This window comes from Malania oleifera, chromosome 8, assembly GCF_029873635.1.
Source record: "Malania oleifera isolate guangnan ecotype guangnan chromosome 8, ASM2987363v1, whole genome shotgun sequence".
Classification (NCBI taxonomy): Eukaryota; Viridiplantae; Streptophyta; class Magnoliopsida; order Santalales; family Ximeniaceae; genus Malania; species Malania oleifera.
In genome coordinates this window covers 97,073,082-97,099,025 of record NC_080424.1, presented here as the reverse complement: position 1 = coordinate 97,099,025, position 25,944 = coordinate 97,073,082, and the positions used below count along the sequence as shown (strand labels likewise).

General features: G+C 35.6%; 2 protein-coding genes across 2 annotated transcripts; one reads left to right on the top strand and one right to left on the bottom strand.

Annotated features, from left to right (window-relative positions):
• Positions 1-2,418: 2,418 nt before the first annotated feature.
• Positions 2,419-17,220, top strand: LOC131163048 (proteasome subunit alpha type-1-B-like). The gene is made up of 2 exons (XM_058119750.1): positions 2,419-2,994; positions 16,475-17,220. The coding sequence occupies exons 1-2, from the start codon at positions 2,644-2,646 to the stop codon at positions 16,961-16,963; spliced, it is 840 nt and encodes a 279-aa protein (XP_057975733.1). The 5' UTR covers positions 2,419-2,643; the 3' UTR covers positions 16,964-17,220.
• Positions 17,221-19,054: 1,834 nt separating this feature from the next.
• Positions 19,055-25,353, bottom strand: LOC131163047 (uncharacterized). The gene is made up of 8 exons (XM_058119749.1): positions 25,064-25,353; positions 21,637-21,900; positions 21,470-21,541; positions 21,318-21,356; positions 20,811-20,918; positions 20,588-20,685; positions 19,953-20,064; positions 19,055-19,493 (listed from the first exon to the last, which is right to left on the bottom strand). Exons 1-8 carry the CDS (start codon positions 25,226-25,228, stop codon positions 19,245-19,247), a joined length of 1,107 nt encoding a protein of 368 aa, XP_057975732.1. The 5' UTR covers positions 25,229-25,353; the 3' UTR covers positions 19,055-19,244.
• Between the last annotated feature and the right edge of the window lie 591 nt (positions 25,354-25,944).

Genomic DNA, 25,944 nt, shown 5'->3' with positions numbered 1-25,944 from the left:
GTGCAGTCCAATAGTACGTGAAGAAATAAACATATGATAAATAACATCCATAATAAGAAATGCAATATTTTATTTTTTAAATTGAGGACAACAATACTAGATACCAAAACCTTCTGGTAACCAACTCTGATACCATGTTAGATTACCACTTTACTAAAAAGTTTAAATTGTTAGATAATGAGCTAACAATGTATATCAAGTTTTAACAAGATGTAAGTAAAAGTAAAAAAAAAAATATGAAAGAATATATTCTTCATACTCGGTTACTGAAGTCTTGTTTAGAATTCAAAAAATATTAAGAAAACGAAAGGAAAATATTAGGAAATTCTCATTTTCATGTTTCATTATCAAGGAAAATAACAAAGGAAATAAAAACATATCAAATTTATAAACAAAATTTGATTTTACACATTACTAATATTTAGTTTCTCATCATTTTTTGGTCAGATTAAAACAAACTTTCATTTTTGAAAATATCTAATAAAGAAGAAAAATATAAAGGAAAATAAATTTCTTCTTTATTTTCCTCTACTTTTTTTTTCCCACGTAAAATCTTTGTTTCAAATAGACCCTAAAAAACTGAAAAAGGAAAATATGCAACAAATTAATAAATAAAATTTAATTCTATACATAATTAATATTTTTTTTCTTATTTTTAATATTATATTATATCAAGAGAAAAAAAATAATGGAATATGATTTTTTTTCCTGTCTCCAATAGGTCGTTTGCAGCAAGGATTTTGTTTGGGTAAAGAAAAAAGAGGATAAAATAAGAAGAAAAATCATCTTTCATAATATTTTCTCTCTATATTAAATGTTATTAAAAATAAAAAGTTGTTATGATATGATTAAAAATTAAGAAAAATCAAGTATTAATGATATGTAAAATTATTTTTTTTGTTAGTTTGTTGTTATATTTTTTATTTTCTTTTTACACTTTTTTGATACTCAAATGTGAAGATAAATTTCTTCATGTTATAGTTTTTTTTAAAGTTTCTAATGGACGGTAATGGTCTCAAGTAAAACATTTGATCTAAAATATGAAACAAATTCTTGACGAAATAGTTTAAAATTTTATCAAAAAATTTTGCACAAATAAAAAATTAAAAACAGATTCTAAAAACTAGAAATCAACAACTTGTTTAGTTAATATTTATAAAACTAATACAAATTAAAATTTAATTAAAAAATACTCATTTTCATCTTTATATCAAATAATATTATAAAATATAATTAAAATAATAAAATTACAAATAATACACATTAAAAAATTACTACAATAAAATAAAATTTAGTATAATTATTTTACATAATTGTTATACTTTCAAATTTTACTTTATAATAAAAATTTTATTGGATACGACAATTGAAAAAATAGTGAAAGTATTTTGTAATTAATTTTATTATTACTTTTAAAAAAAAAAAAATTATATATATTCTTATTTTAATTATATTTAAATTCATATGATAATTTAATTTTGATTTTAATTTAAGAATGCATATATTGAATAATTTAATTAAAAAAATTATTTTTGGATATTAAAAATCCTGGTAACAAGTTGTCAAAACAACTAAAAGTCATTAAATTTGATTTTTAAATTTTTTGTAAACGATGAAAAATCGGCAATAGAAACATAAAATTGAGAATATAAGGGTCTATTTGGTATCGTTGTTGTTTCTTGTTTTCTATTTCAATTTTTCCGTAATGAAAAAATAAATTATAAAAATGCATTTGTTTTTGTTGTTAGATTTCTGTTTCTTTTATCAATTTTCAACTATTTGTCAAAAAAAAAGAAGTCAAATTTTGTAGTTTTCAGTTATTTTGGTAATCTGTTGTTAAAAATTTTAATATTTATAATAACTTTTTGGATTAAATTATTAATTTATACACTTTTAAATTAAAGTCAAAATTAAATGATCATATAAATTTAAATATAAGTAAAATAAAAATATACATTAATTTTAAAAAATAATAATAAAGTCAATTACAAAATACTTTTACTATTTTTTTAATTTTCATGTCTAATAAAACTTTTTTTTTGGTAAAGTAAACTTTGAAAGTAGAATAATTAAGTAAAATAATTATAATAAATAATTTTAGTGTGTATTATTTGTAATTTTATTATTTTAATTATATTTTGATTTAATGATGAAAATGAATATTTTTAATTTTAAACAGGTTGCCGGTTTCTAATTTTAAATTTTTATTTTTAAATTTTTGTTTCTCTCATTTTTGACAAAAATATAAAAAAATTAGTCACGTGGACCGTAAAACGGACACGTGGATACTCGGTGCGTAATCCAAAAAAAAATAAAAATAAAATAACCCACGCGTTTTTATGATTTATTTGTTTATTACGGAGAAATAAAAACAAAAAATAAAAAACAATAAGGATACGAAATAGATCCCAACGTTTAAGGACAAATATGAAATAAACCTCATAATTTGAGGCTATTTACACAAAAAGAAAACCTGCAATCGCCATCGACGAATGAGACCTCCACGGCGTCTCTCCCCTCACTCCTCACTCTTGCCTTGAAGAGCAAGAAAACTTCGTCGTCCATTTCCCTCTTCAACAGGAAAAAACAGCAGAGCAGTGCACAAGAGAGCGAGAGAGCGAAGCATTTTACGGCGTCGTGAAGATGTTCAGAAACCAGTATGATACGGACGTGACGACATGGAGCCCCGCCGGGCGGCTCTTCCAGGTGGAGTACGCGATGGAGGCGGTGAAGCAGGGTTCGGCGGCGATAGGGCTTCGATCCAAGACTCACGTGCTGTTGGCGTGCGTCAACAAGGCCAACTCCGAGCTCTCCTCTCACCAGAAGAAGATCTTCAAGGTCGACGACAACATCGGCGTTGCCATCGCCGGCCTCACCGCCGACGGCCGCGTCCTCTCCCGGTACATGCGATCCGAGTGCATCAACTACGGCTTCACGTACGAGTCGCCGCTTCCTGTCGGCCGTCTCGTTGTTCAGCTCGCCGATAAGGCTCAGGTTTTCTTACCAAACCCTATCTCGTCTTTTTGTTCCGGAGGTTGGTGTTTATTGTTGAGAAATGTTGTTTGTGTTGAGTATAATTTATGGCAGGTAGACTCTTGTTTGATCCTGGACATTTAGGGCTTAGGGTTTTAGTGTTAGATGTTGAACTGGGGGCAGTAGCATTTTACGAAATTTTATTTTATTTTGTTTTAAATTACATTGGCGTGCAGGAATGCTGGTAGATTTGTTGCTTGATTTTAAGAGTTTTGAAACCACATATCATTTAGAAGTTGCAATATAGTTTGATTAGTGCCTTGCTTGATCCATGATAAATTGTTGGCAAATGAAATTTACTACTTAGAATCTTAGGTTGGCTCTTCAAGTCTTAACTACTTGCAGTTTGAGTAAGTTTATTTTCCAATTTTTGTCTTTAACCATATGGGCCATAAGGCTGGGGCGTAGAATTGTTTTTTATTAGTTTACAAGAAAATAGGCCATCTGTGGGATCTGGTATGGAGACCTTATACATCATTTGGTAGCTAGAAATTTGGTGAAAAAGGAGCATTTGGGGTGATGTTCTAGCATCAGTTGATTTGAATTTTGAAGCTCAAAGGAGGAGACATTATGAGTTTCTTCTGCATCTGAAGGTTTAAGTCTATGAACTTTCTTTGGTTATTTGCTTGTTTATTTTTTCTTAGGATTCCACATAGAAAGTGTCATTTGGCCAACTTTTCAGTAGTCTCTCCATGTTGTCTTGTCTCCTTGTACAATCTACATATAATTAGGCCACTAAGCATTATTTTCAAAAACAAAAGTAGGCTATATGTTAAATCTTTATCATAGTTTATAAGCAAATATGTAATTATAAGAATTAGAAGCCATATAAAGTGGTTAGCTCAATAGCTCATGCTATGTTTAAAGTAAATGGCCTAGTGGTCCAATCATGGAGAGTGCATGAATGGACTGCATAGAATTGCTCCTAGCCTTCCTTTAAACATCAGTCCTTGTTGAAACCATTACTCTTCATTCACCCATGCCCTAGCAATTGCGCTCTGTAGACCACTACAATGTTGTTTGGTAACGAAAAGCAATTCTTAGAGACAGGAATCTAGGATGAATGGGGATCCCTATCAATAAAAAAAATGAAGAATATATAACTAGTAACAAGAACAACCAAGCCGTAAGTCCTGGTAGGTGGGTTTGACCATGATCTAAGGCAATATTCTTTGACAAGGAGTGTTGCGAAATCCTTCTTCGCTACTTTTAGTCCAAGTTATTCTAGGTCTAGGCCTCTCCCTCCTCTTGCCATAAAATTAACTACCTTATTTTTACCTCACTAGTATGCTATCTAGCACGCTTTGTAATCTTAATTCCCCTTCCCTTACCTTATTTTCTATAGACGTTTTGCCTAACTTACAACGAACGTGTTCATTTTTTAATTTATCTTTTCAGTGTCCGGCATTCTAATCCATATAACATAGTTGGTGTTAATATATTTTAATTTTAAGGGTATTCTACAACCACCGAACAGTCCAACACACTGAAAGCACATCTTTATTTTACTCAACTTGCTGCAACTCCACGTATTATGTCTCCTTTAATTTCTCCTCCAGCTTGCATTAAAGATCCAAGATATCAAAATCTACTTGTGTTATTAATTTCTTGGCCATCAAGGGTTTTTTTTCCCCAATATTTGTCCTAAATTGACCAAATTTACATTTCATATATTTTGTCTTATTTTTATTTATCGTTTTTATATATTTTTTTTGGAGGGGGGGGGGGAAGTAGAGAGAATAATGCAACAAAAAAAGAAAACAAGACATCCTCCATTTTTGTTTTCCTTTGTGGTGGTTGCGCTGAGCAAGATGTTCTTGCATGCTCAGGATTTGTGGTTGATAAAAAGGTCTTTTTATTGGCAGGTAGGAGGTGGAGGTTTCTCATCTCTGGTTTGTAGATGATACCATGATGTTTCTCAAGGATAGTGTTGTGCAATTCCAAAAGGCAATTAGCGTGCTGAAAATTTCAAAGTGATTTCGGGATTGAAGATTAACTTGTCCAAGAATGGGTTGGCAGGTAGTAATGTGGGTGGTGGGAATCTAGAAGGGTTTACAGCAGTGGTGGTATGTGGTGCTTTGGAGTGGCTGCTATCCTACCTTGGTCTACTGCCTAACTCCATAGCTTTCTGGGATCCTACGATTGAGAGGGTCGTCAGAGGTTGGAGGAGTGGAAAAAGATGTACTTATCTTTAGGTGACACCCTCACTAGTGCTGCCCTTTCTAAAGTCTGTATTCATTTTCTTTCTCTTTCTAGAGTGCCCAAGTGTGTTGCTTGGAAATCTTGAGAGGATAATACATGATTTTCTTTGGTTAGGTTTTGTGGATGATAAGAGAGATCACTTGGTTAGCTGGGAGGTTAGTGAGCAGAAATCAGGAGGAGGGCTGGGGCTTGGTATTGTAGTTTCTAGGAACATCTCTTTGCAAAATGGTTGGGGAGGTTCCCCTTAGAGGTTAACTCTTAATGGTCCAAGGTGATGAAAAGTAGGCTCAGGGTTCATCAAAATGAGTGTGGATTCTAGAGGAAGTGGCAGTGTTTTCCATGCAAGTTTGTGACTTAAGTTGTTTGTGTTTTTCCTCCCCTCTTGCCCGATTCAAAATTAGGAAGGCAATAGGGTTTGTTTTTGGGAGGATACTTGGGTAGGTTGGGGTTCTTTGGAGCTGATGGTGCCTCACCTATTTAGACTTTCTACCCTTCACAATGCATCTGTCAGCACTTTTTTCTCTTCCGAAGGAGGTTGGCTTTCTTGAGACTTTCATTTTTTAAGAATCTCAATGAAAGAGAGATTGATGAGCTTTCCATTCTACTTAACTTTTCGGTTTAATTTGTTCCGATCAAGGAAGATGAGTAGGTTTGGTAGGGTGATTTGTTAGGTCTCTTTTCCACCAAATCTTTCTTCCTCAACCTCCTTAAATACCCTTTCCTTAATTTTTTCCCTAGGAGTCACATCATTTGGAAGGCTAAGGTTCCTTTCAAGATAAGGACTTTCATTTGGATGGTGACTTTGAACAAGATTAATCACACAATTTGTTACATATTAGAAGCTCCTTCTAAGCTCTCTACCATGACATTTGTTTGATGCCTGCTAGTTTAATGAACAAATGCTCACCTCATCTGTCATTGCAAGGTGGCTTACCATTTTTGGAGAACCCTCTTTACTTGTTTTCGTGAAGCTCAGGTGTCTTCTTGGGCATGGGCAATTGTTGGTGAGATATTGGGGTTTGGGCAAGAGTAAGAAGGGAAGTGTTATGGTGCAACGTGGTTTTGCTATGTTGTGGACCTTATGTGTTGAGAGGAACGAGAGGGTTTTCAAGGGTCGCACTATCTTTTCTTGTTTGTTGTGGGATAGAGCAGTGGACTTGGCCTTTTTCAAGGCCCATTACTTTGAATCTCATTGAATGTCCAAAAAAAGCACCTTTTTTAAAACATCAAGCTCCTAAAGACCAAAGTGGAGCCAAATGATGAATCCTTTCCTGTAGCAAAGAACACATGATCTTTCCTGTAAAAAATATGTGCATTCAGTTCCAACCAAATTCCCCCGAAAACTGCAAAAATCTACTTCTTGAGAAGGCTGAACCATTTCTATTGTTATCAAAACATGTAAAGGAAATAGTCAACAAATCCTGCGCTTTGACATACCCAGTTTTTTCCAAATAAACCAAACAACTTATTTGAAACACTCCAAGAGAAAGAACAATGAAAAAAGGAAAAAAATTGAGACGGGGATTCTAAGCTACTTATTTCTATTTATGTTAAAACCTCTAGATTCTTCATAATTCTGACATAAATTCTAAAACTCTTCTGGTTTCATCAACCAAGACAATATCATCTGCAAATGACGTACATCATGGGACCTCATTTTGGTTATTCCTAATAAGCTCATTCAGTACTAATGCAAATAAGAACTCAAAGGAGACCCTTGATGTAATCCTATGGTGATTGGATCCCTAGATACTCCACCTAGATACTATATCATATCTAGGAGTGCTTTGAGCATTTCCCCCTTTCTTTGTACACACGCACACACACATTGAAGCATTTTGGAAACAACTTTATCCTTCCTTGTGTTTTGGAAACCAACACAATAGAAAATAGAAGAATCAGATTTTGTGGTGTATGCACACACCCTAAATCAATTTTGAATATTGCAGTTGCATACAGGATTAAACTTATAGAGCAACTGGTTGATTGTAATATCTTATGTTGTGACTTGCTTAGAGAACATGAGTTTCAGGACTTTGTGTTGTCTTAATTGAGAAGTGCAGGAGTATATATATATATTCTCTTTTGGTGTTTAAATGTTTCTACTAAAGACTGCTATATGGTTATAAGTTGTGTTTGGGGCTGTTCTTGTAATGCCTTAAAGAGATTTGTCTACCTAAGCATATTATAGGCAGTATTTTCAAAATTTGATAATCTCGGTGCTTGTTTCTTATTTCTTATAGTCTTTGAACTTGAAATTGTATTTAAGAAAACTCAAATTCTGTTATCCTGTATTCATATTCTTCGTGAAAGCATCTGATTGATCTGTTTTATGTTGGTCCTAAATATGAAGCATTCTGTTTCAGTTAATATTTATGAACACACATGTACACAACAGTGATGTGAATTTTCTTCCTGATGTTTGAAGACATTGAAGCTCAAAACTTGTGTAGGAAGGTATGTACTTGTAATGAATCTATGAGGATAAGAATGTGGATGTTCCAAGAAAGCTATGAGTATATTCAGGTTTGATGCACAGGTTTGGTTTTAAGTTTTTTGGAGTTGGAGTAGATGCGCTTAATACCCAAAAAGGGGATTGAGAGAGATTTGTAAAGGTAGCTTATGTTTCATTGAGCTCTAGAAAAGGAACCCAATAAGACTTCCTCTTCACTGCACTATTTGGATTAAAGTCCCCTATAAGCTTATTTTTGGTCCGTTGTTGTTAATAGAGTTAACACCAACAATCTATTGTAGAGTAGGAGACCTGTCATGGCATTATCTCCGCATGTGTGTACCTTATGTTTTGATAGCCCAGAATTTGCATCTCTCTCCCCCCTTTTTTTTTAATTCCCTCTTATTCTATTGGAAGATATGGAGTAAGTTATTTGGTATATTTGGAGAGGAGTGGCTTTGCCTGGAGAACATGGTTTTAAATAAAGGTCGTGACCGTTACGTAACGGTTTTTTGGGTTACCGATACCGTTACACACTGCGAAATTGATGGGAAGAAAAATCACAGCTGTAACGGCCATTACGGACTGTGACCGTTACGTAAAGGCCACTACGACTGTTACATAACCGCTACTGGACTGTTACACAACAAAATTTATTTTGTTTTTTACTTTTTCTTCTCACTTTTTCCCTCTTTCATAAATCATTCTCAATATATCATGTGGCGAGAGGGGGAAAAGATCATAATGAGGATGACAATGACACAAAATTTACTTTTTCTTTAAATACTTGCAAGAGATGCATTAAATAACAATTTAAAAATATTAACTTGTTTGGAAAATATTTTTATTTTGATGATATTACTAATGTGATATTTATGTTCTATATTTTTCAACTTCAATCTTTTTTCTTTTTCAACTATTTTATATTTGTATTATTCGTATGTCTTATGTGTCTAATAGATTAATGGAATGTATAATGTATTTTGTTTTATTAATTAATTTAGCACACATAACAATTTATCACAAATAAGAACAATGAGAAGTATAAATACACACACACGTAATTTTTCTATCAATGGTGGTTTAAAACAAATGTAAACTTATTGCCCTTACCAAATAACTTAGTCGAACTAAAGGATTCAAAATACACTAAAACTCTTCCTAAGAAGGGCTAAAAGCTTAAAACATGCAAGTACGCTAATATGCACAAGGTTGTGAGTGCTTCAAAAAAATTCAAGGCCGTTACACCCACTTCCCGTTATGTAACATCCGCTACTTCCCCTTCCCTTTACACCCGTTACCGTTACATTACGCTACCCGCTACCGTGATTTAAAACCATGCTGGAGAAGGTGGAGGATTTGTTGACTATTTCTTTTTGCAGGCTTTGGGAAGGATGGAGACAGGTTGGATTTGTGGAAATGTGTGTTTTTCACAATTTTGTGAAAATTTGGTAGGAACAGAAAGCATGTACTTTTACAGAGAAAAAAGTTACTTGTTCTTTGTGATGGGAAAGGATTCACTATTGAGCTTCAGTTTGGTCCTTTGCGACAAGATGTTTCAAAGTGGTGTCTTTTTAGGATTTGCAGTGAGATTGCAAACCAGTGTTAATTTGATTGTTGTTCCTTCTTTATTCTTTTGTTTTTGTTTTCTTTTTCTTATAGGTGGATGTCTTAACCTCCTTTTTGTGCTTTCTTTCTTCTTTAATGAAATCTCTTTTTTTTTTTAATTAAAGTTTTTAGTCAAAAAAGGAATCTAACGAGCATTACATGACAGCTGTTAATGGAATCTCAGAAAGGAAAGCTTTGTCATTCTTAAAAATGTTAAAAATTGTATTCATAGATGCTATTGTTGCTGCCCAGTTATTGAATTCTAACATGGTCATTTTAAGATGGACACTTCATCTAAAAGCTCAAGGATTGTTGGCCAACAATATATTAAGCCTTAACAGTCCCCCACACATGCATCCTAATTGCATTTGGAGAGATAAGCAAACACTGAATAACACCCATATGGGAACACAATAATTTTTCCTAAAAAACTTACAATAAATGTGGGCAACAAGATTAAAACCCAGGACCTCCTAGCAACTGTAGCTCTAATACCATGTAGATTGCCTCTTTACCTTAAAGCTTAAGCTGGTCAGTTATGGGCCAACAATGTATATCAAACTTTAACAGTCATCTTAAACCTAAGCAGCAGCGACTCTGTGACTTCTGTGACATTAAATTTAGTTACGAGAACATGAATTTTTTTGGGAATATGCTTCCTTGAATGGACTATGAAAAAGACAACAAGAATGAAGTGTTGGCCTAACATAGTTTTTGAAACATTTTCAAATTTATTTCTGTTTACAAGTCAAATGTTTCATGGTGTACTTTTTACTTTGTTTATTGCGTGGTGTGGATGGGCCTAAAGAATGAGTGATAGAAGGGGGAAATTGCGGACTTCTTCTAATTTTATCAATATCGAATACATCTATATTGAAACCTATGGTGTATGATGGCCCACCCAACCAAAAAAGAACAGAAAACACAATGATACATTCTAGTTTGGATAATTTTTTAATGGTAGAAATCCTAGATTGGATCATTGGAATCGGGTTCTGTAGTTGAGATTGTTGTGAGACTTGGACTTCAAACGATATACTCCTATCAAATCAGTTTTTTTTTTTTGGTGCGCTGGGGGAAGAAGTAACAAAAAATCCAAGGTTTGTTTGTTAAGAAGACCAGCAATATGCATTAAGCCATACTTTGGGCAACCAATTTACAGATAGATTTGGTTGATGTTATATCTGTGGTATAGTTTTAGTTGGGGAGGTTGGAAAGGGGAAATTCAGTTCACATCAGAAAATGGTTTCAATCCACTGCCCCCTTTCTTGTTTTGTGGATGGCCAATGGAACTCTGGCATGGTCTTAGATGTTGGAGAATATTCTCTACAAATTCCCATTCCATGAGTGGTGTTGGGTATGGTCAATTAGGTCCGAAGGCAAACTCAATTGGAGAAAAAAAGATATTTGCTATTTCTAATTTTATAAGAAAAGGAGTGTAAGAAAGATAAAAAGGAGATTGGCGCCGAAGATTCCCTTGTTTGTACTTGGACTTGATAGTGGACAAGAATATTATTTGTTAGCTTCCCCCATGTTGACAGGTTGGATGAATAAATGTTACATTTATATTGGGACGCAGAACTGAAGTTACAAGACTTGAGTGATAAAAAGCATAAAAAATTTCTCATCCCTTTGATTTTATCCTTCAAGCCTTTTGGGCTTTCTGTACTTCAGTGTGTAGCTACACGCCCAACTGAATTTGTATTGTTCTCTTTAAGTGGTCAATAAGCCGTCGAACACACTTAACTGATAACTTTGTGATATTTATTTGTTTCAACACTTATTATGATACAAACATGTCATTAATTATATCAAATAATGGGAACTTATGTTGGTTGGGCTCTAGTTATTAAGTAGTTGAGATTTGTTATGGGTCTATTTTTTGAATTTTAAAGTTTTGCACTTCATTGGAAGTTTGCTTGCTGTCACTGTTTCATTTTTGGAAGCCCTTTTCTCACTTCTACACTTTATTTATTAATTGGATCATTTCAGCTGGTGTCAATTTGGAGTCCATTTATCTTTCTGACGTACATTCCAGTGACATGTGCTAGTTTTCTTTTAGATTTTTTATGATGATTCGGTAGAACTTAAACAGTTCTTGTGATCCTCGCTGAGTGATAATTCGTTAGATGTTCTATGGTGTTGCATACTCATGCACCAATTTTATTTAAATCTTGCTAAGAAATTATTTCCGTTGCCATTGGCGATTTATATTATACTTCGTGGGGGCAATTGGTTCCACAAATTTTTTCTAGAGGTCTTTAGGCACATTGACTTTGCATGGGAATTTTGAGATTTTATTTTAACTTTCTGAATAAATAATGGGAATTTGGAATTAAGTGAAACAAAGGGTAGGATATGTGCAAATTTAAAATGTTTAGAAGCAAATACATGAACTTGAAACTTAAATCAATGAAAATGTAGTTGAGAGAAGAACAAATCTCATCTCTTCCTTGCCACTTCTGCTTGTAAAATTGGCATTGATCATACCTATTATTACAGACAACTGGGAAGAGCTTTTTTAGCAACGAAGATTGTCAAAAGTTAAATGTATAATCAAATGAGAAATTGCTGGATGAACAATTGCTTTTCATATGTTAGATATGTATTTAATAGCAGTGATAGTATGTGTATGAAACCCGTCCAAAACATTATAACCTGCTCATCGAGAAGAATTGTGAAATGTATCTATTTGTAGAAATGAATGTAATAAAAATATTTTAATCTGGATTATTTTTCATCATAATTATTCAAATGTCATAGCTACATTGATGCTATAGAAGTGTGTTATGATATGGAGTGCTTTTTTAGAAAAAAAAAAAAAAAAATTGAGAATAGAAAACGAAATTGGGTATTTATAAGAGAAGAATATACGATGATGAGGATAAGAAATCCGCAAAATGAGAAATAAATAGCAGAATCAAAACAGTAAATCCTTCCAGCTCTGTTGGACATCCACAAAACATTCCCAAAACACATACCCCTAAACAGCCTGCACAAAATGCCCCAAGAGATGCCAAATACTAAACCTAACCCCAAAAAATTTCGAATACAGCTTATTGCCATTAAAACTTTGTGAATTTTGCTTCAGCGAGATCCCCCACATAACTGTAAAGAGCACATACTATTCCTCTCCAAATAAACCAAACAATCTACTCCACATGCTCTAAGAAAATGGAGATAAAGAGTGCTTTTAAATAGTTAGTATTAGAAAAAAAAAACTTCTCAAGAACAGGTGACTGCCCCCATTTATCAAAATCCTGAGTCTTCTGACTCTGCTGCTGTCCATTGCACATGCATGTGCATATGATTGTATTATTACCATGGTCATATTAAAGCATGACATGCATTTTCTAAAATGATAAGTCAATTTTTTTTCCCCGTTGTTGTGATGTTGACATCATATATAGAGCTGTTATCTTTGGTCACATTTTACCATCTGTTTTTCGTTCCGGTGTAGAAGACCTGCTTCTCTCAACCCTGTAAACATTTCTCTAGTTGGTAAATGCTTGTAGAGGCTTTCTTTAGAAACAAACCCCTGTGACTTGAGGTTATTAAGAATACGACCTTCATCGTAATGTGTGAATGGTAGAGGAAGTGCTATGCTATTCATGTCTCACATTAGACCTTGGAAGTTTGTCCTTCAGATATATCGTTGTTGTTTTGTTTTCTTTTCCTTGTTTTTGTATGCGGTTGGTTATGGCAATGTCATTCGTTTTTAGGAGGATCCTCAGGTTGGAAACAGTTCTTTGTCAATGTTGGTTTCCTTTCTTTTTAGACTTTCTTCCATGCAGAATGCTTCCATTGCTTCCTTTATTCTCTAGAGGGTGCCTTCCTTTCATGGGATTTCCATTTCTTCAGTAATTTGAGCAAGAGATAGATTGAAGATTGCGTCTGTTTAGTGACAATCTTGGATCCTGTTGTTCCTTATTTGACGGATACTTGTATTTGGCTTGGGAGTTGGGATACTTTCACTTAATTTTTTTTTAGTGCATTTATTGAATTCCCTGATACTTCCTTTCCCTTTGGAGAATATAATTGAACGAGACGTATCAGCATTTATTTCATCACTCAGCAGCTAGTTGGCTTTGGAGGAAGCTTTTTGTACTTTGTTGGTGAGATCTGACCGACTCCTCGGGCAGTGGATGATTTTTTGTTGATGAATTTGGGATCTTGGGAGAAGTAAGAAAAGGAAAGGGTTGTGGAATTGTGCTTGCCATGCCATTCTCTGGGCTGAATGGATGGACAGGAATGCTAGTATATTTTTAGCAATCAATTCTCATTATTCATGTTTATGAGGAAACTAATGTTGTTGCTGATTGCTTTCATAGATCAAGTGCTTTACTGTGTCAACTTTATCTCCAAGTGCTTGCTAGTGCAGACAAAGATATGCTTGAATATCTTTCTTTTGTATAGGGTTAATCACACAGCAAGTCCCTGAAGTTTCACTTGATTGCACATTGCTTCTTGAACTTTAATTTATGGCATTTAATTCCCTAAACTTTCAAAAGTAAAAATTTGCAATTTCATAGTTGAGTTCATTTCACTGTCAAGTGGACTAACTGTATTAAGTTACGTGACCAACATGTTGTTTCATTTTATGAAATACCTGTTTTTACAAACATTTTCGTAATTCTGCGCTGTAAAGTTACCTGCTCTTTTCCTCATATTCTTTCCTCCCTCTTCTCCCATCATCTCCCTAACCTCCATTCTCCTTCCAACCCAACTCCCACAGCCCCAACCTCTGGAAAGAAAAGTCTGACTGCCTCAGCTAGCTCGTTGACAACACCCCAACTCTGTTGTCTACATCAACTATGATAGCGTCACTGTAATGATCCCCAACACCTGCTGGAATTCACGTGGGGGCTCCCCATTTGACTCCCCCAACCTGCTGCCACTACCGCACTTGAACAAAATCTAAAATCATCAAATCCAACAATGTGCCCATCCTCCATATTTGATCCATTAGTAGCTCACATACAATGATAGGGAGGAAGAAAGAATGACTAGTGTTTCGAAAAGAGGGCCATCATAGGAAGCTGGATCCAGATATTTGGAGAGAGAAGATCGGAACTGGCATGAACCGATCTCTGAAGAAGGGAGGTAATGATGGCAAGGTCAAATGGTCCAGCGACAACCACTCTCCTGCTGTAGTGGGGTTCAAGAATGGAGCTCTCAACGTGGAGGTCCCCAAATTTGAAGTCCCAAAATAGCTGGCGGCAGTAATGCTTTAATCCAATTAGATGACTGCCATGATGATGATCATTCTTATGTGATGTTGGACAAGAAGCAAGACCTTGGGAAGATCCTTGCTGGCGAATAATTAAGAGGAGTTGGGTTAAGGAATTGTGGGGTTAAGTTAGTAGTTTATTATGTGTGTTTAGTATTAATTAGTATAGGATTATGTGTATTTGGGGGTTCTGTTTTTGGTGGTATGGGTGGTGTTGCATGATGATGGCTGGAAAGTGGCGTTTGAAGAAATGGGGACATGGCTGGAATTTTATGAAAAGTTCTGAAACTGCAGAACAGCTTTTGGTTTTGTTTTTTCTCTTTTTTGTTTAAGCTGAAATTTCAGAAAGGAAATGATGAGACGAGAGAGTAACAGAGAAGAAGAGATTAATGGAGAGATTGGAAGATGAAAAAGAAGAAAAGGAGAAGAGAAACAGACAAGAAGAAGAGGGCAGACTGCTGCTGGGCAGCAGGGAATTATGGACAGACCAGGAGATCAGAAACAGAGAAGAAAGAAGAAGAGAAGGAAGAAGAGGAAGAGAAGAGGAGAAGAGTGAGGGAGAATGGGTGGACTGAAATGGAAGAATGGAAATTGTGGTTGGGCTCTGATACCAAATGATGCAGGGGCAGCATCACATTCACTTCAATTCAAATTCATCAACAACTGCCTACATCATGGCTTTCACACCATATTTATAAGAAAGCCTCTTTACATAAATTACACATAAACCGCTAAAACTACATTACATTACAAATATACCCCTACTTTACACAAATATTACAAACAACTCCCAAATACACACAATCCTATACTAATTAATACTAAACACACATAATAAACTACTAACTTAATCCCACAATTCCTTAACCCAACTCTTCTTAATTATTTGCCAACAAGGATCTTCCCAAAGTGTTGCTTCTTGTCCTACATCATTATGACTTTAAATGTACTCATATACCCGACATAGACAAATGGGATCTGTTATTTGAATGCACATGTTACTTCCCAAGGAGCAAAACAGGAGTTTCACAAAATGGCCTCAGGTGTTGGGCACATGGAGTTAAATGCCATGAACCAAAGTATAGAGAGCAACATGCATTCTACTAAAACTCCAAGGACAAGCTGTGTTATTTACCTTTCTAAGAGAGAGGGAGGGAGAGAGAGAGAGAGAGAGAGAGAGAGAGAGAGAGAGAGAGAGAGAGATTCACTTGCTACTTTTATCTTCAATGATGATGATGGTAAGATTGAAGCCCTTGTCCCTGCAGACTAGTGTAACACCATCGCCTGCATTTCAGTGATCCAGTTTAATTAAAATTCACAATTTGAGTTGAATTTCAATTTGATAGTGCGTGCGTGCGTGTGTGTGTGTGCGTGTGAGAGAGAGAGAGAGAGAGAGAGAATTCACTTGCTATTTTTTTTTATTGTCAATGATTGTGATGGTAAGATTGAATCCCTCATCCCTGCAAAGTTGTGTCATACCATGGCCTGCATTTCAGTGGCCCAATTTAATTAGAATTCACGATTTGAGTTGAATTTCAATTTGATAGTACACATATTTGGTTAAAGCTGCCTTTTAAGGGGTTGGGAATTTATTTATTTTTATATCACTTAATGAAATTATGATTGTGAGTCGGTTTAGGAACTGTGGAATTTTTATGGCATAGAGCTATAGAAATGGTTTTATTCCCCCCCCCCCCCTTTTTTGTTATCCTATTTATGTTGTTGCAACTTAACCAATATCTTACATAATTACTGTAGTAAGCCATGAGCATCAGGTTCTTCTCAATGCAACATTAAGTTGCAATATGTTGCATTTTTCCTCTTATTTATTCATTCATTTATTTATTTATTTATTATCTTTGTGCAAGGAATAGCAAGAGCAGCTGATGTAGCTTCTATGTTTCTTGTGATGAAGCTTTCTTTTTCAGTAATTATCCCATCTACTGCAGGTTTGCACTCAACGGTCCTGGAAGCGGCCTTATGGTGTTGGTCTGCTGGTGGGTGGGTTGGATGAGTCTGGAGCTCACCTTTATTACAATTGCCCAAGTGGAAACTACTTCGAATACCAAGCTTTTGCCATTGGGTCACGCTCGCAAGCCGCGAAGACATACTTAGAACGCAAGTTTGATACTTTCATGACATGTTCACGTGATGAACTTATCAAACACGCACTTTTTGCATTGAGAGAAACCTTGCAAGGTGAAAAGCTCACAAGTTCCATATGCACAATTTCTGTGGTAGGGGTGGGGGAACCATTCCATATATTGGACCAGAAAACTCTGCAAGAATTGATTGAAGCATCTGGGATAGTGGAGGAGCAAGCCCCTACTGCTGAAGATAGTGGTGCACCAGAACAGAGTGGTGGTGGTGCAGAACCGAGTGGTGCTGCTGATCAGGGTGGTGCTGGGGAACAAGGTGCGGCTCCCATGGATATTTGAGAAATCAATAAACAGCAGCCGTCTCTCTATACTCGGGTGAGGTTTTCTAGTTCATGTTTCTGCAGATGAGGTAATGGAATACGGGTGGCACCATGGTTGACATTTGTTGGATTTTCATTATGCAATTTATCTTTTGCTTTGTCAGTGCAAAGAACATTTTAAAGTTAGATTTGGATAAACTCTGCATTTCTAATTTATACTTGGATGCAATGATTAAACATGTTGATGTGGTGTCCCCCACATGATATTTGGACACCGTATGCCTATTATGGGTTTTGTTGAACTTCTGTTGGAACGCATCTACTATGCAGGCAGGACAATGCCAACGAATAGGACATTAAAAACAAAAAAAGTTGCAGTGATCGATCGTGTATCGAGGGGTTATTCGGATGAGAACTTTATCCGTAATGCTTTGTGTTGAAATCAGTAATTACTTGCTTGGAAGTCATTTAATTTAGAAGGGGAATCAAAGTGTCAAAATCAAGTAGTTTGTATTATTTCAGAAGTTGCAGGCTTGTTTGGCACCAACTGCTAATCCGGATCTATTTGCTAGCCCTGTTGGTGTGGCCCTTATGGTGGTACTTCTGGTGTACCGCTGGCTGATGCAAGGGCTTTCTGAGTATGATCTGTCTTCTAGCTGAAGGCCTTGCATTGGTTGTCTGTCTGTTGCTCAGACTTGAACTAATCACTCAAGTCCCAAAATCCATGCTTTTGAGTAGTATCTTATTAATTTTGCTTCATTTGACTGTGTAAAATGCTAAGAAAATGGATGGACGGATTTCTAACTTTTTTTTTTTTTTTCGAAGTTAATTTTTCACCAAATGAAAAAATACATATATGAAAACAGACTTGCATTATATTTGGGAACATGAATCTTAGAGCCTAGTATTTGAATTTTGTGTGAATTAGGATGAAATTTGATATAATTGTGTTGTAGGTGTTTTAAATTTATACAAATTCAAATTTAAGATTTCTCCTAATTATAGGGTTGATTAATTTAAATTTACATGTGTAGATTTGAGGTATGAAATCTATGTTTTCTAGACCCAGCGTGAGGGAGGGATTATTTGAAGCTTGAATAGTTGACATGAGCCACACTCCGATTCCATATCCATACAACAATATTCCTTTGAATTTTCTAGGCTAGGTGGATGTTGAAATGGTAATCAACCAAGTGCAAATTCACTATTTTGTCTAAATTTGAGTACCGAGTCATTTTTAAGTAGTTGTGGAACTTGGTTCAGTGAGGACTTGAATTACTTGTATAAATGAATAATTTTCAAGAGCATCTTTTGGAATCATTTAGCAAACGACCTGAGCTTAAACTCAATTGATAAACAGCTTGTCAAAAGATGTGTATAGGTTATAAAGTCGTTCCTAAATAGCTAGTAACTTCGATTTGGAAGGATTAATTTCTATTTGCATACATGAGTAATTGTCAAGCTATTTTTTGAGAATTGTTTAGAAAATGGGCTGAGCCTAGGACTAAGCCAAACTCATAAAAGGTCCATTCACGAACTCATTTTGGACTTGCTTAAATGAAGAAATAAAGGTGAATAGAGATTTCAATTTACATCCTTCATAATCTCTATTGCAGTATTTTTCACTCTTTAACATTTCCGGACTTCCATTCAAGAAAATTTAACCTTCATTCTTTACTTCTAGTAATATTGGAAAAGCAAGGAGTAAGCTCTTCCAATCTCAAAATTATCACATGTAAGGTTAAAAACCATCAACAAAACCAAGCCACAGTTCAATGTTTTTGTCTACATATTTTTTGTTTCATAAATTTATCAAATTAATTCCCCTTTACGTTAAAATTAACTAAAATTTGAAGAGATTCAGTTTAGCTCAAACTCAATTAGTACTTTCAGCTTGATCTTTATTAAAAATTGAATTGGCAAACTCAATCACAATCAACTCAGCTCGACTCAAGTTAAAGTGTTGAAGTTGGCTGATATTTTAGTATATATATATATATGGCATGGGCCATAGATAGACTTTGTGACTTGTTGGTAAGATGTAAACCATCCTAATCACTGGCAGGATGAAAGACATTATCACCCAACAATTAACCATTAGGAAATCTTCAAGAAATAAAGTAAATGTCTTCTCATTCAATAATAATAATAATAATAACTCAGCAACTCAACATTTTAGTAGATAGCCCCAAGAAGCAACTGAAAAAATAGCCGCCCTTGGTTTTTTTGGTGGGGAGCATAAATTAAGGCAGCAATTTATAGCTGCCTTTGGGAAATGCCACAAGTCCTAATAAGAGGAATCACTTCTTGAGGTGAGGAAGAGGGAAGCCCTTGACCTGCAACTGCTTATGCATCCATTGCCAGTTCTCTGGAGTAACCTCACCCCCGAGTGAACGAATAACAGATCCACCACTGCAAGCGCCAACTCTGCAGCAGTCCTCTAGTGGCAGTCCCTTCACTAACCCATACAAAAACCCACTTGCAAACAGGTCCCCTGCGCCTGTGGCATCAACTGCCTTCGACTCCCCTACTGCAGAGACTCTAACTACCTGAAATCTCACACAGAGAAACGTCTAAATGATACAAGCGTGGATATGGAAATTAATAAGGGGCAGTTATACAATGGCTCAGACAAGGAGACAGTAGTTGACACCAACATCATAATTATTTACATGGACTGATATATTTGTATGGGATAGGGGTAGGTGGAGTGGGGTGGGTGGTTCCTGCTAATTTGCATTCATGTTCCCATGGCTTGATAAAAGCCTATAATTAGAGCCACTCAGAGGCCAAAAGCATCCTCCAAGACATTAAACAGAAAAAGGGCAGGCATAAGAAATGTACGACCACTTGCCTATCACACACGCATGTATATGCACACACGCACACAAATGGCAGGTTAATTCATAGATGCTTATGTCACACATTCGAAACCACAACTCTATGCCTGCCACACTGCATTTTTCTATAGATTAGTTACTCTCTAGAAATGAAAAAATGTCACCAACCTCTTTACCATGTTTTGCAATGCATCCTTTGGGGCCTAGGGTTATGACAGCCCACTGGCAGTGTTCAGCCAAATAATTGACAGCAGCTTCAGGGTCATCATTGTGTTCGCCCCTGCAAGAGTGAGAAGAATAATCAGCAGTGTCTACCAGATAAAAAATACGAGCCCACACGCATGCCCACACACACACAATGTAATGTAAAATTGTGCTGAACTCTAAAAATGGAGAGCCTGTTTGGTTTGAGAGAAATGGAGAGGGGACAAGAGAAAAGGAATGAGATTCTCTACTCTCTTGTCTGGTTCACAAGAGGGGGGGATAAATCTAGAGAAATGGAGAAACGCTATTAAAACACACACACACACAAGTCTAAAAAGTAGCTCTTGGTGGATGCTTTCTAGTACATGAACTTTAGACTTTTTGTTTTCTTTTCCTTAGTTTCACTCCACTCTCGTTAAACCAAACAATGAGAAAAAGAAACTAGTTTTGTTTCTCTCTTCTTCTCTCCACAAGGTTTTTTCTCTCTTCTTGCCACTTCCCGCCAACCAAAAAGACTGTAAAGAATCATGAAGATGAACATTCTTCCATCACAAACAGTTATTAAAGACAACAGTTCCAGAATATAAACAAATAATCACCTTAGCAACTCTCTTGCTTCATCCTCATTGGCAAAGCATAGATCTATATCTCCAGACTCTAATAACTGCAGAAGTGGTAATCTAAAGTTCCGAACCATCTGTATAAACAGTAAATATACCTCTTACAGTTACACTTGATAATTTTTGTCATTGAAAAATGAGAATCACAGGCCAAAGAGAAATATTATACCTCAAAGCATGAGTGAATATTAAAATATTATACCTCAAAACTGGCCAAATCCAGGGATACAAAAACACCCTCTTCTTTGGCAATCCGAATAGCCGCATGAATAACTTCCAAGTTGAATATCCCATATCTTAGGACCAACCACTGTGACCAAAATAATAATAATAATAAGTAAGCAACAACTAAATTTAGACAGAACTCAGAAGTCACAGAGCCTCTATAGGACACCTCCTTTCAGAAAGGGTGGACCTAGGCTGAAAACCTAACAGGGAGCAAGTTTACAATATAAATCATATCACTTTGAATCCAGGGCAAAAGTTAAATTTAAGGATGCAGCTTCATGCTCATGGAATATTTTGATCCTTTATTTAAAAAGCAAATAGCATCAATACTTGCAGAAAAGCAGTTGAGAAAATTCACTGACTCGCTAATCAATCTACCCTGTCAAAATCAACAATAAGGGAGAGAGAAAAAAAAAAAGAGAACAGTTCATAGGTAAACATGGATTCTTTAAAACGTCAATTACAGTTCAAGAAGTCTTACTTTGGAACCTTTAAAATCCTCTCTTGTCAACTCATCTGCCTGAAAGTAAACAAATAATAATCATGCATGAAGATCAACTCATCAATAAATATAAAAGAATCCTTAAGAATTGTGAAAAAAGAAAGCTTGAAACTGGAGAAAACTGCGTACACCTGAAGCTTAACAGCATGTGAAAGACAGGGTCGCATTGTACGATTACCCAGTGCATCCACAAGACACACACACTGCACCATAACATCAATTATAACTGTCTTAGCACTAAGAACAAGCTCAACAGGGAGGGAAAAAAAGAAAACAAAATATGTAGAGTGGAGCTAACCTGTGCTGTGGGTCCCTCACTAATTCTCAATCTCGAGAGGTTTACTCCACTGGAGCTCATGTTGCTTACAAACAAGTGCCCCTGCTCATCATCCCCACAAGCCCCAATTATTCCACTAGTGACCCCAAACCCAGCCATTAGGCCTCGAACAGTATTAGCGACACTGCCACCAGCTATTGTCTTTATAGAAGACAGATCATGGGGCAGAGAAAGCATATGCGTTTTAACCTCCCTCAATATATGCTCAAGTTCTTCAATTGCAACCTGCTCAAGGTTAATTGGAACACCATAATAGTTACACAATCTAGAAAATTCATGTTAAAAACTTTCACAACATTTATCATCAAAAAAGATATATAGAGGCTTATTTTGCTTCTAAGCTTCCCTAAGGCTCCAAGGTTAACTGTAATTTTTAAATGATGTCAGGGAACGTATTTAGTACCAGCTTGATTTTTAGAAAAAAAAATTTAACCAACAAAATAAATAAATGAAAGGGAAATGCCCAATCAATCAGTCAACTACCAACAAAATCAGTCAGGAATGCTGGTACATAAAGCATCCAAAAACACTACTGATTCGAGTTTTTTCCTTTTTTTTAATAATAAAATATTAAATAATGGTTCGGTGAGAATTTTATTTCTCACTTTAATGCGTTGAGGGAAAACTCGCTGGACCATCCTGCCCGCTGGTTGACGCGTGGCAGCCAAAACTCGCTAGATGGTCCAACGAGTTTTGCCTAGGAAATGAACTGCCGTTTGACGCGTGAGCAAAACTCATTGGATTGGGTTTTTGAAGTCTTCTTCCTCCTCCATTTTCCTCACGAAATTGCAGGGTGGCAAAGCAAAGCAACAGCAATGGCCAGACGATTGGACACTTGCAGCAGGTGACCATTGCAGGGAGGAGCCGAAAGTTGGGAAGGAAAGTATAAAAAAGGGAGATGAGGTATGTATTTTGCTTAAGCTGAAATTCTTATATTTATTTCATTAAGATTCATTAGTTTGATTCAAAAATTGTGTTAGTTTGTGCTATAAACTAGTATTTGATACATTCAATTTGGTTGTATTGAACCAAATTTTGTGATTGGAAGTATCATTTCGAAACCCCCATTTTGAGGTTAGGGTTTATTCTGTTTTCCTATTTAACTTATTTGAATTTATTATTATTTTTATGTGTAATTGTTCTTGGGCAATTTGGTGTTAGTTATAAGTTTGGATTTTAAATTTGAAATTTAATTTTGTACGAATTCGGATAAAATTTGAAATAAATTTATATTTAATTTTATTCAAATGCTCATAAATTCAATTTTAGAGATTGGAAATAATGTTTCTAAGTACAATATTAAGTTTTGTTTGAAGCTTGGACTACTTTCTATTACATTAGAGAGTAATGCAGTCCAAATTTCAAACAAAACTTAATATTGTACTTGGAAAAATTATTTCCAGTCTCTCAAATTGAATTTATGAGCATTTGAATAAAATTAAATATAAATTTATTTTAAATTTTATCCAAATTTGTACAAAATTAAATTTAAAATTCAAACTTATAACTAATAGCAAATTGCCCAAGAACAATTACACATAAAAATAATAACAAATTCAAATAAGTTAAATAGGAAAACAGAATAAACCCTAACCTCAAAATGGAGGTTTCCGAATAATGCTTCCAATCACAAAATTTGGTTCAATACAACCAAATTGAATGTATCAAATACTAATTTATAACACAAACTAACACAATTTTTGAATCAAACTAACAAATCTTAACGAAATAAATATAAGAATTTCAATTTAAGCAAAATACATATCTCATCTCCCTTTTTTATACCTTCCTTCCCAACGTTCTGCGAGGCTTCACAACATTCGACTCCTCCCTGCAATGGTCACCTGCTGCGAGTGTCCAATTATCCGGCCATTGCTACTGCTCAACCACTCAGCAATCTCGCGAGGAAAAGGAAGGAGGAAGAATTCAAAAATCCGAGCAAAACTCGCTAGATCATCCAATGAGTTTTGCACATGCGTCAAAGGGCAATTCATTTCTCGCAAGATAGTCCAACGAGTTTACCCTCAACGCATTAAAGTGAAAAATAAAGTTCTCACCGAACAGTTATTTAATATTTTATTATAAAAAAATCAAAAAAGGAAAAAACTCTCACATCTCATCTACTTAAGCCCCCAACCACATTCCTAATCCTGCTTGGTCCTACCACCTGTGGCTAATGCATATGCCTAAGCCCACCTAACAAAGCCTAGCCTAAACCAAACCCATGCTCATGCAAGTTTCTGTCCCGGTAGACGAAGCTTTTGGGTCATCAAGAGCTAGCTCAATGGGCATGTCAAGAGAATAGCACAATAACCAAAAAAATTCAAATTGCATGTGAGTCACCATAACTACATCACCGTCACTCCCACAACACCACGCTCATAGATGAGGTTGAGGTTTCTTGGACAGACATGCCACTGAGGGATAGCCACTGGCACGGATTCCCAAAACCCCAATGGACCTCTGGTCTCTCTTTATAAACAGTGACTACAGTACAAAAGCAAGGTGCTTTTTTTTTTTTTTGTTTTTTCTTCTTTCTATTTTAAAGAACGGTGTTCAAAATCTTTTGGACACTCGAGGTAATGAGTTTGCCCTATAGCCTCCTCCACTTAAATAACGAGCTAACCTCTGCCTTCTCCACTTAAATAATAAGGTATGATCGCAAATAAAAAGCCATAATTCTAAAACTTCCACCCTAATATTTTAACTAGAAAAGCCGTTTTAACTAAGAAAATCTTAAGTTTACCGCCAGCCACCTCTGCAGGCTTATAGTAAAGGAATAAAATAATTTACACAAAAAAAAGTCACTCATTTGAAAGAGGACATGGATTGAATGGAATAGCCGCAAAATTGGATAAAAATTGAAAATAGCAATTCCTTATCCAGTTCATGTTATGAACTAATAAGACTCTATTTATCCTAATTTGTTTTATGATGATGACAATTTTTCTATCCAAATCATCAAATCCCAATGATCATTCTATTCCTAAGAATATCTTTTGCCTAATTCTCTTTTACCTCTTTACTAACTCCCGCACCACTATTAACTTTATTGGCTGAAAGCAAGGGATTTTTCTTCTTTGTATATCCGAGAGAAATAGATATGCACGAGTAAGTTTCCGAGAAAGGACTAAAGGAGTGTAGCCATTAACCCATTATAATATGAAGTGCAGGATACACATGCATCAGATTCAATGAACTACTAGCTAATCTTCTAAAATTTGCAATGAAACCCAACTGAAGAAACCCAAGAACCAAACAAATCAAAGCCTCAAAACACTAAGAAACGTAATTACGTAAAGACGTTATCATCTTGCAAAGCAAAAAAAAAAAAAAAAAAACACAGAATGAGGCATGAAGAGAGAGAGGGAGACGGCGAGAAAAGTACAGGGAGAGAGCCACCACGGTCGCCGGGGATTCGATCGAGGAGGGACCAATCGACGCGGGCGACGTTGTCGACGAGGGCTGAAGGTTGGAGCCCGAGGACCAGAGGAGCGTCCCCCACATGCCCGCCGCCGCCGCCAGTGCCCTTCGGCAGGGCTCCTGCCCCCATCTTAGGGCAGCCTTTCCCTCTCCTGCTACCTCCCTCTCTGTGTTTCCCCACTCTTCTTCAGAGGCCTAAGCCTCGACCTTTTTCCTCCTTACCCTCTGATCGCAATTACCCTGCATTCACAGTATTATATAGATCACACTGCGCGAGTCGACCCAGCGAATCAGAACTGAGTTCCCTCGTTATTTCCTTTGTTCCAAAATTACCCCCGCCCCGGGGCAAGTGGTAGTGCGCCCTTTTGAGCGCTCTTTCAGTTTCATCACCTTTCTTTTTAGAATAAATAAATAATAGAATTTTCCTCTCAAAAATCAAAATAATAACATTAATAATAAAATCTTTTAATCACAAGCCCGTGATATTATAGCATTGGAGAAAAGAAGAAAGCTTGAGGGCCCACATCTATCATTCTGTTTGGTGGCGTTACTTTGTCACATTGACTCCTTATCTATAATATTGCTCTTCAATATATTCAAATTTTTTTTTTAAAATAAAATAAAATAAAATACACACACACACACTTCCTCCTCCCCTCCACCCTTTTCCCAAAAATAAAATAAAAAATTAATAATAATTTATAGTTTCGTATGTCACGTACTCAATATTTGAGTTTAAATTTCTTATCATGGTAATGCTATAAGCAACCTTAGGGTTAAAGATAAAAACTTATTCATAAATTATTTTCTATATGTGCAAATCGGCATCTAAGTTTAGCCTCTAAA

What these genes read in the sequence shown, in the direction of transcription:
- LOC131163048 (XM_058119750.1), top strand. Translation starts at nt 2,644, where the DNA reads ATGTTCAGAAACCAGTATGATACGGACGTGACGACATGGAGCCCCGCC. An exon ending in AGCTCGCCGATAAGGCTCAG is followed by an intron (nt 2,995 to 16,474) that starts GTTTTCTTACCA and finishes CATCTACTGCAG; the next exon opens with GTTTGCACTCAACGGTCCTG.
- LOC131163047 (XM_058119749.1), bottom strand. Translation starts at nt 25,228, where the DNA reads ATGGGGGCAGGAGCCCTGCCGAAGGGCACTGGCGGCGGCGGCGGGCAT. An exon ending in GTGAGGGACCCACAGCACAG is followed by an intron (nt 21,542 to 21,636) that starts GTTAGCTCCACT and finishes GTTATGGTGCAG; the next exon opens with TGTGTGTGTCTTGTGGATGC. An exon ending in TGGATTTGGCCAGTTTTGAG is followed by an intron (nt 20,686 to 20,810) that starts GTATAATATTTT and finishes CTGTTTATACAG; the next exon opens with ATGGTTCGGAACTTTAGATT.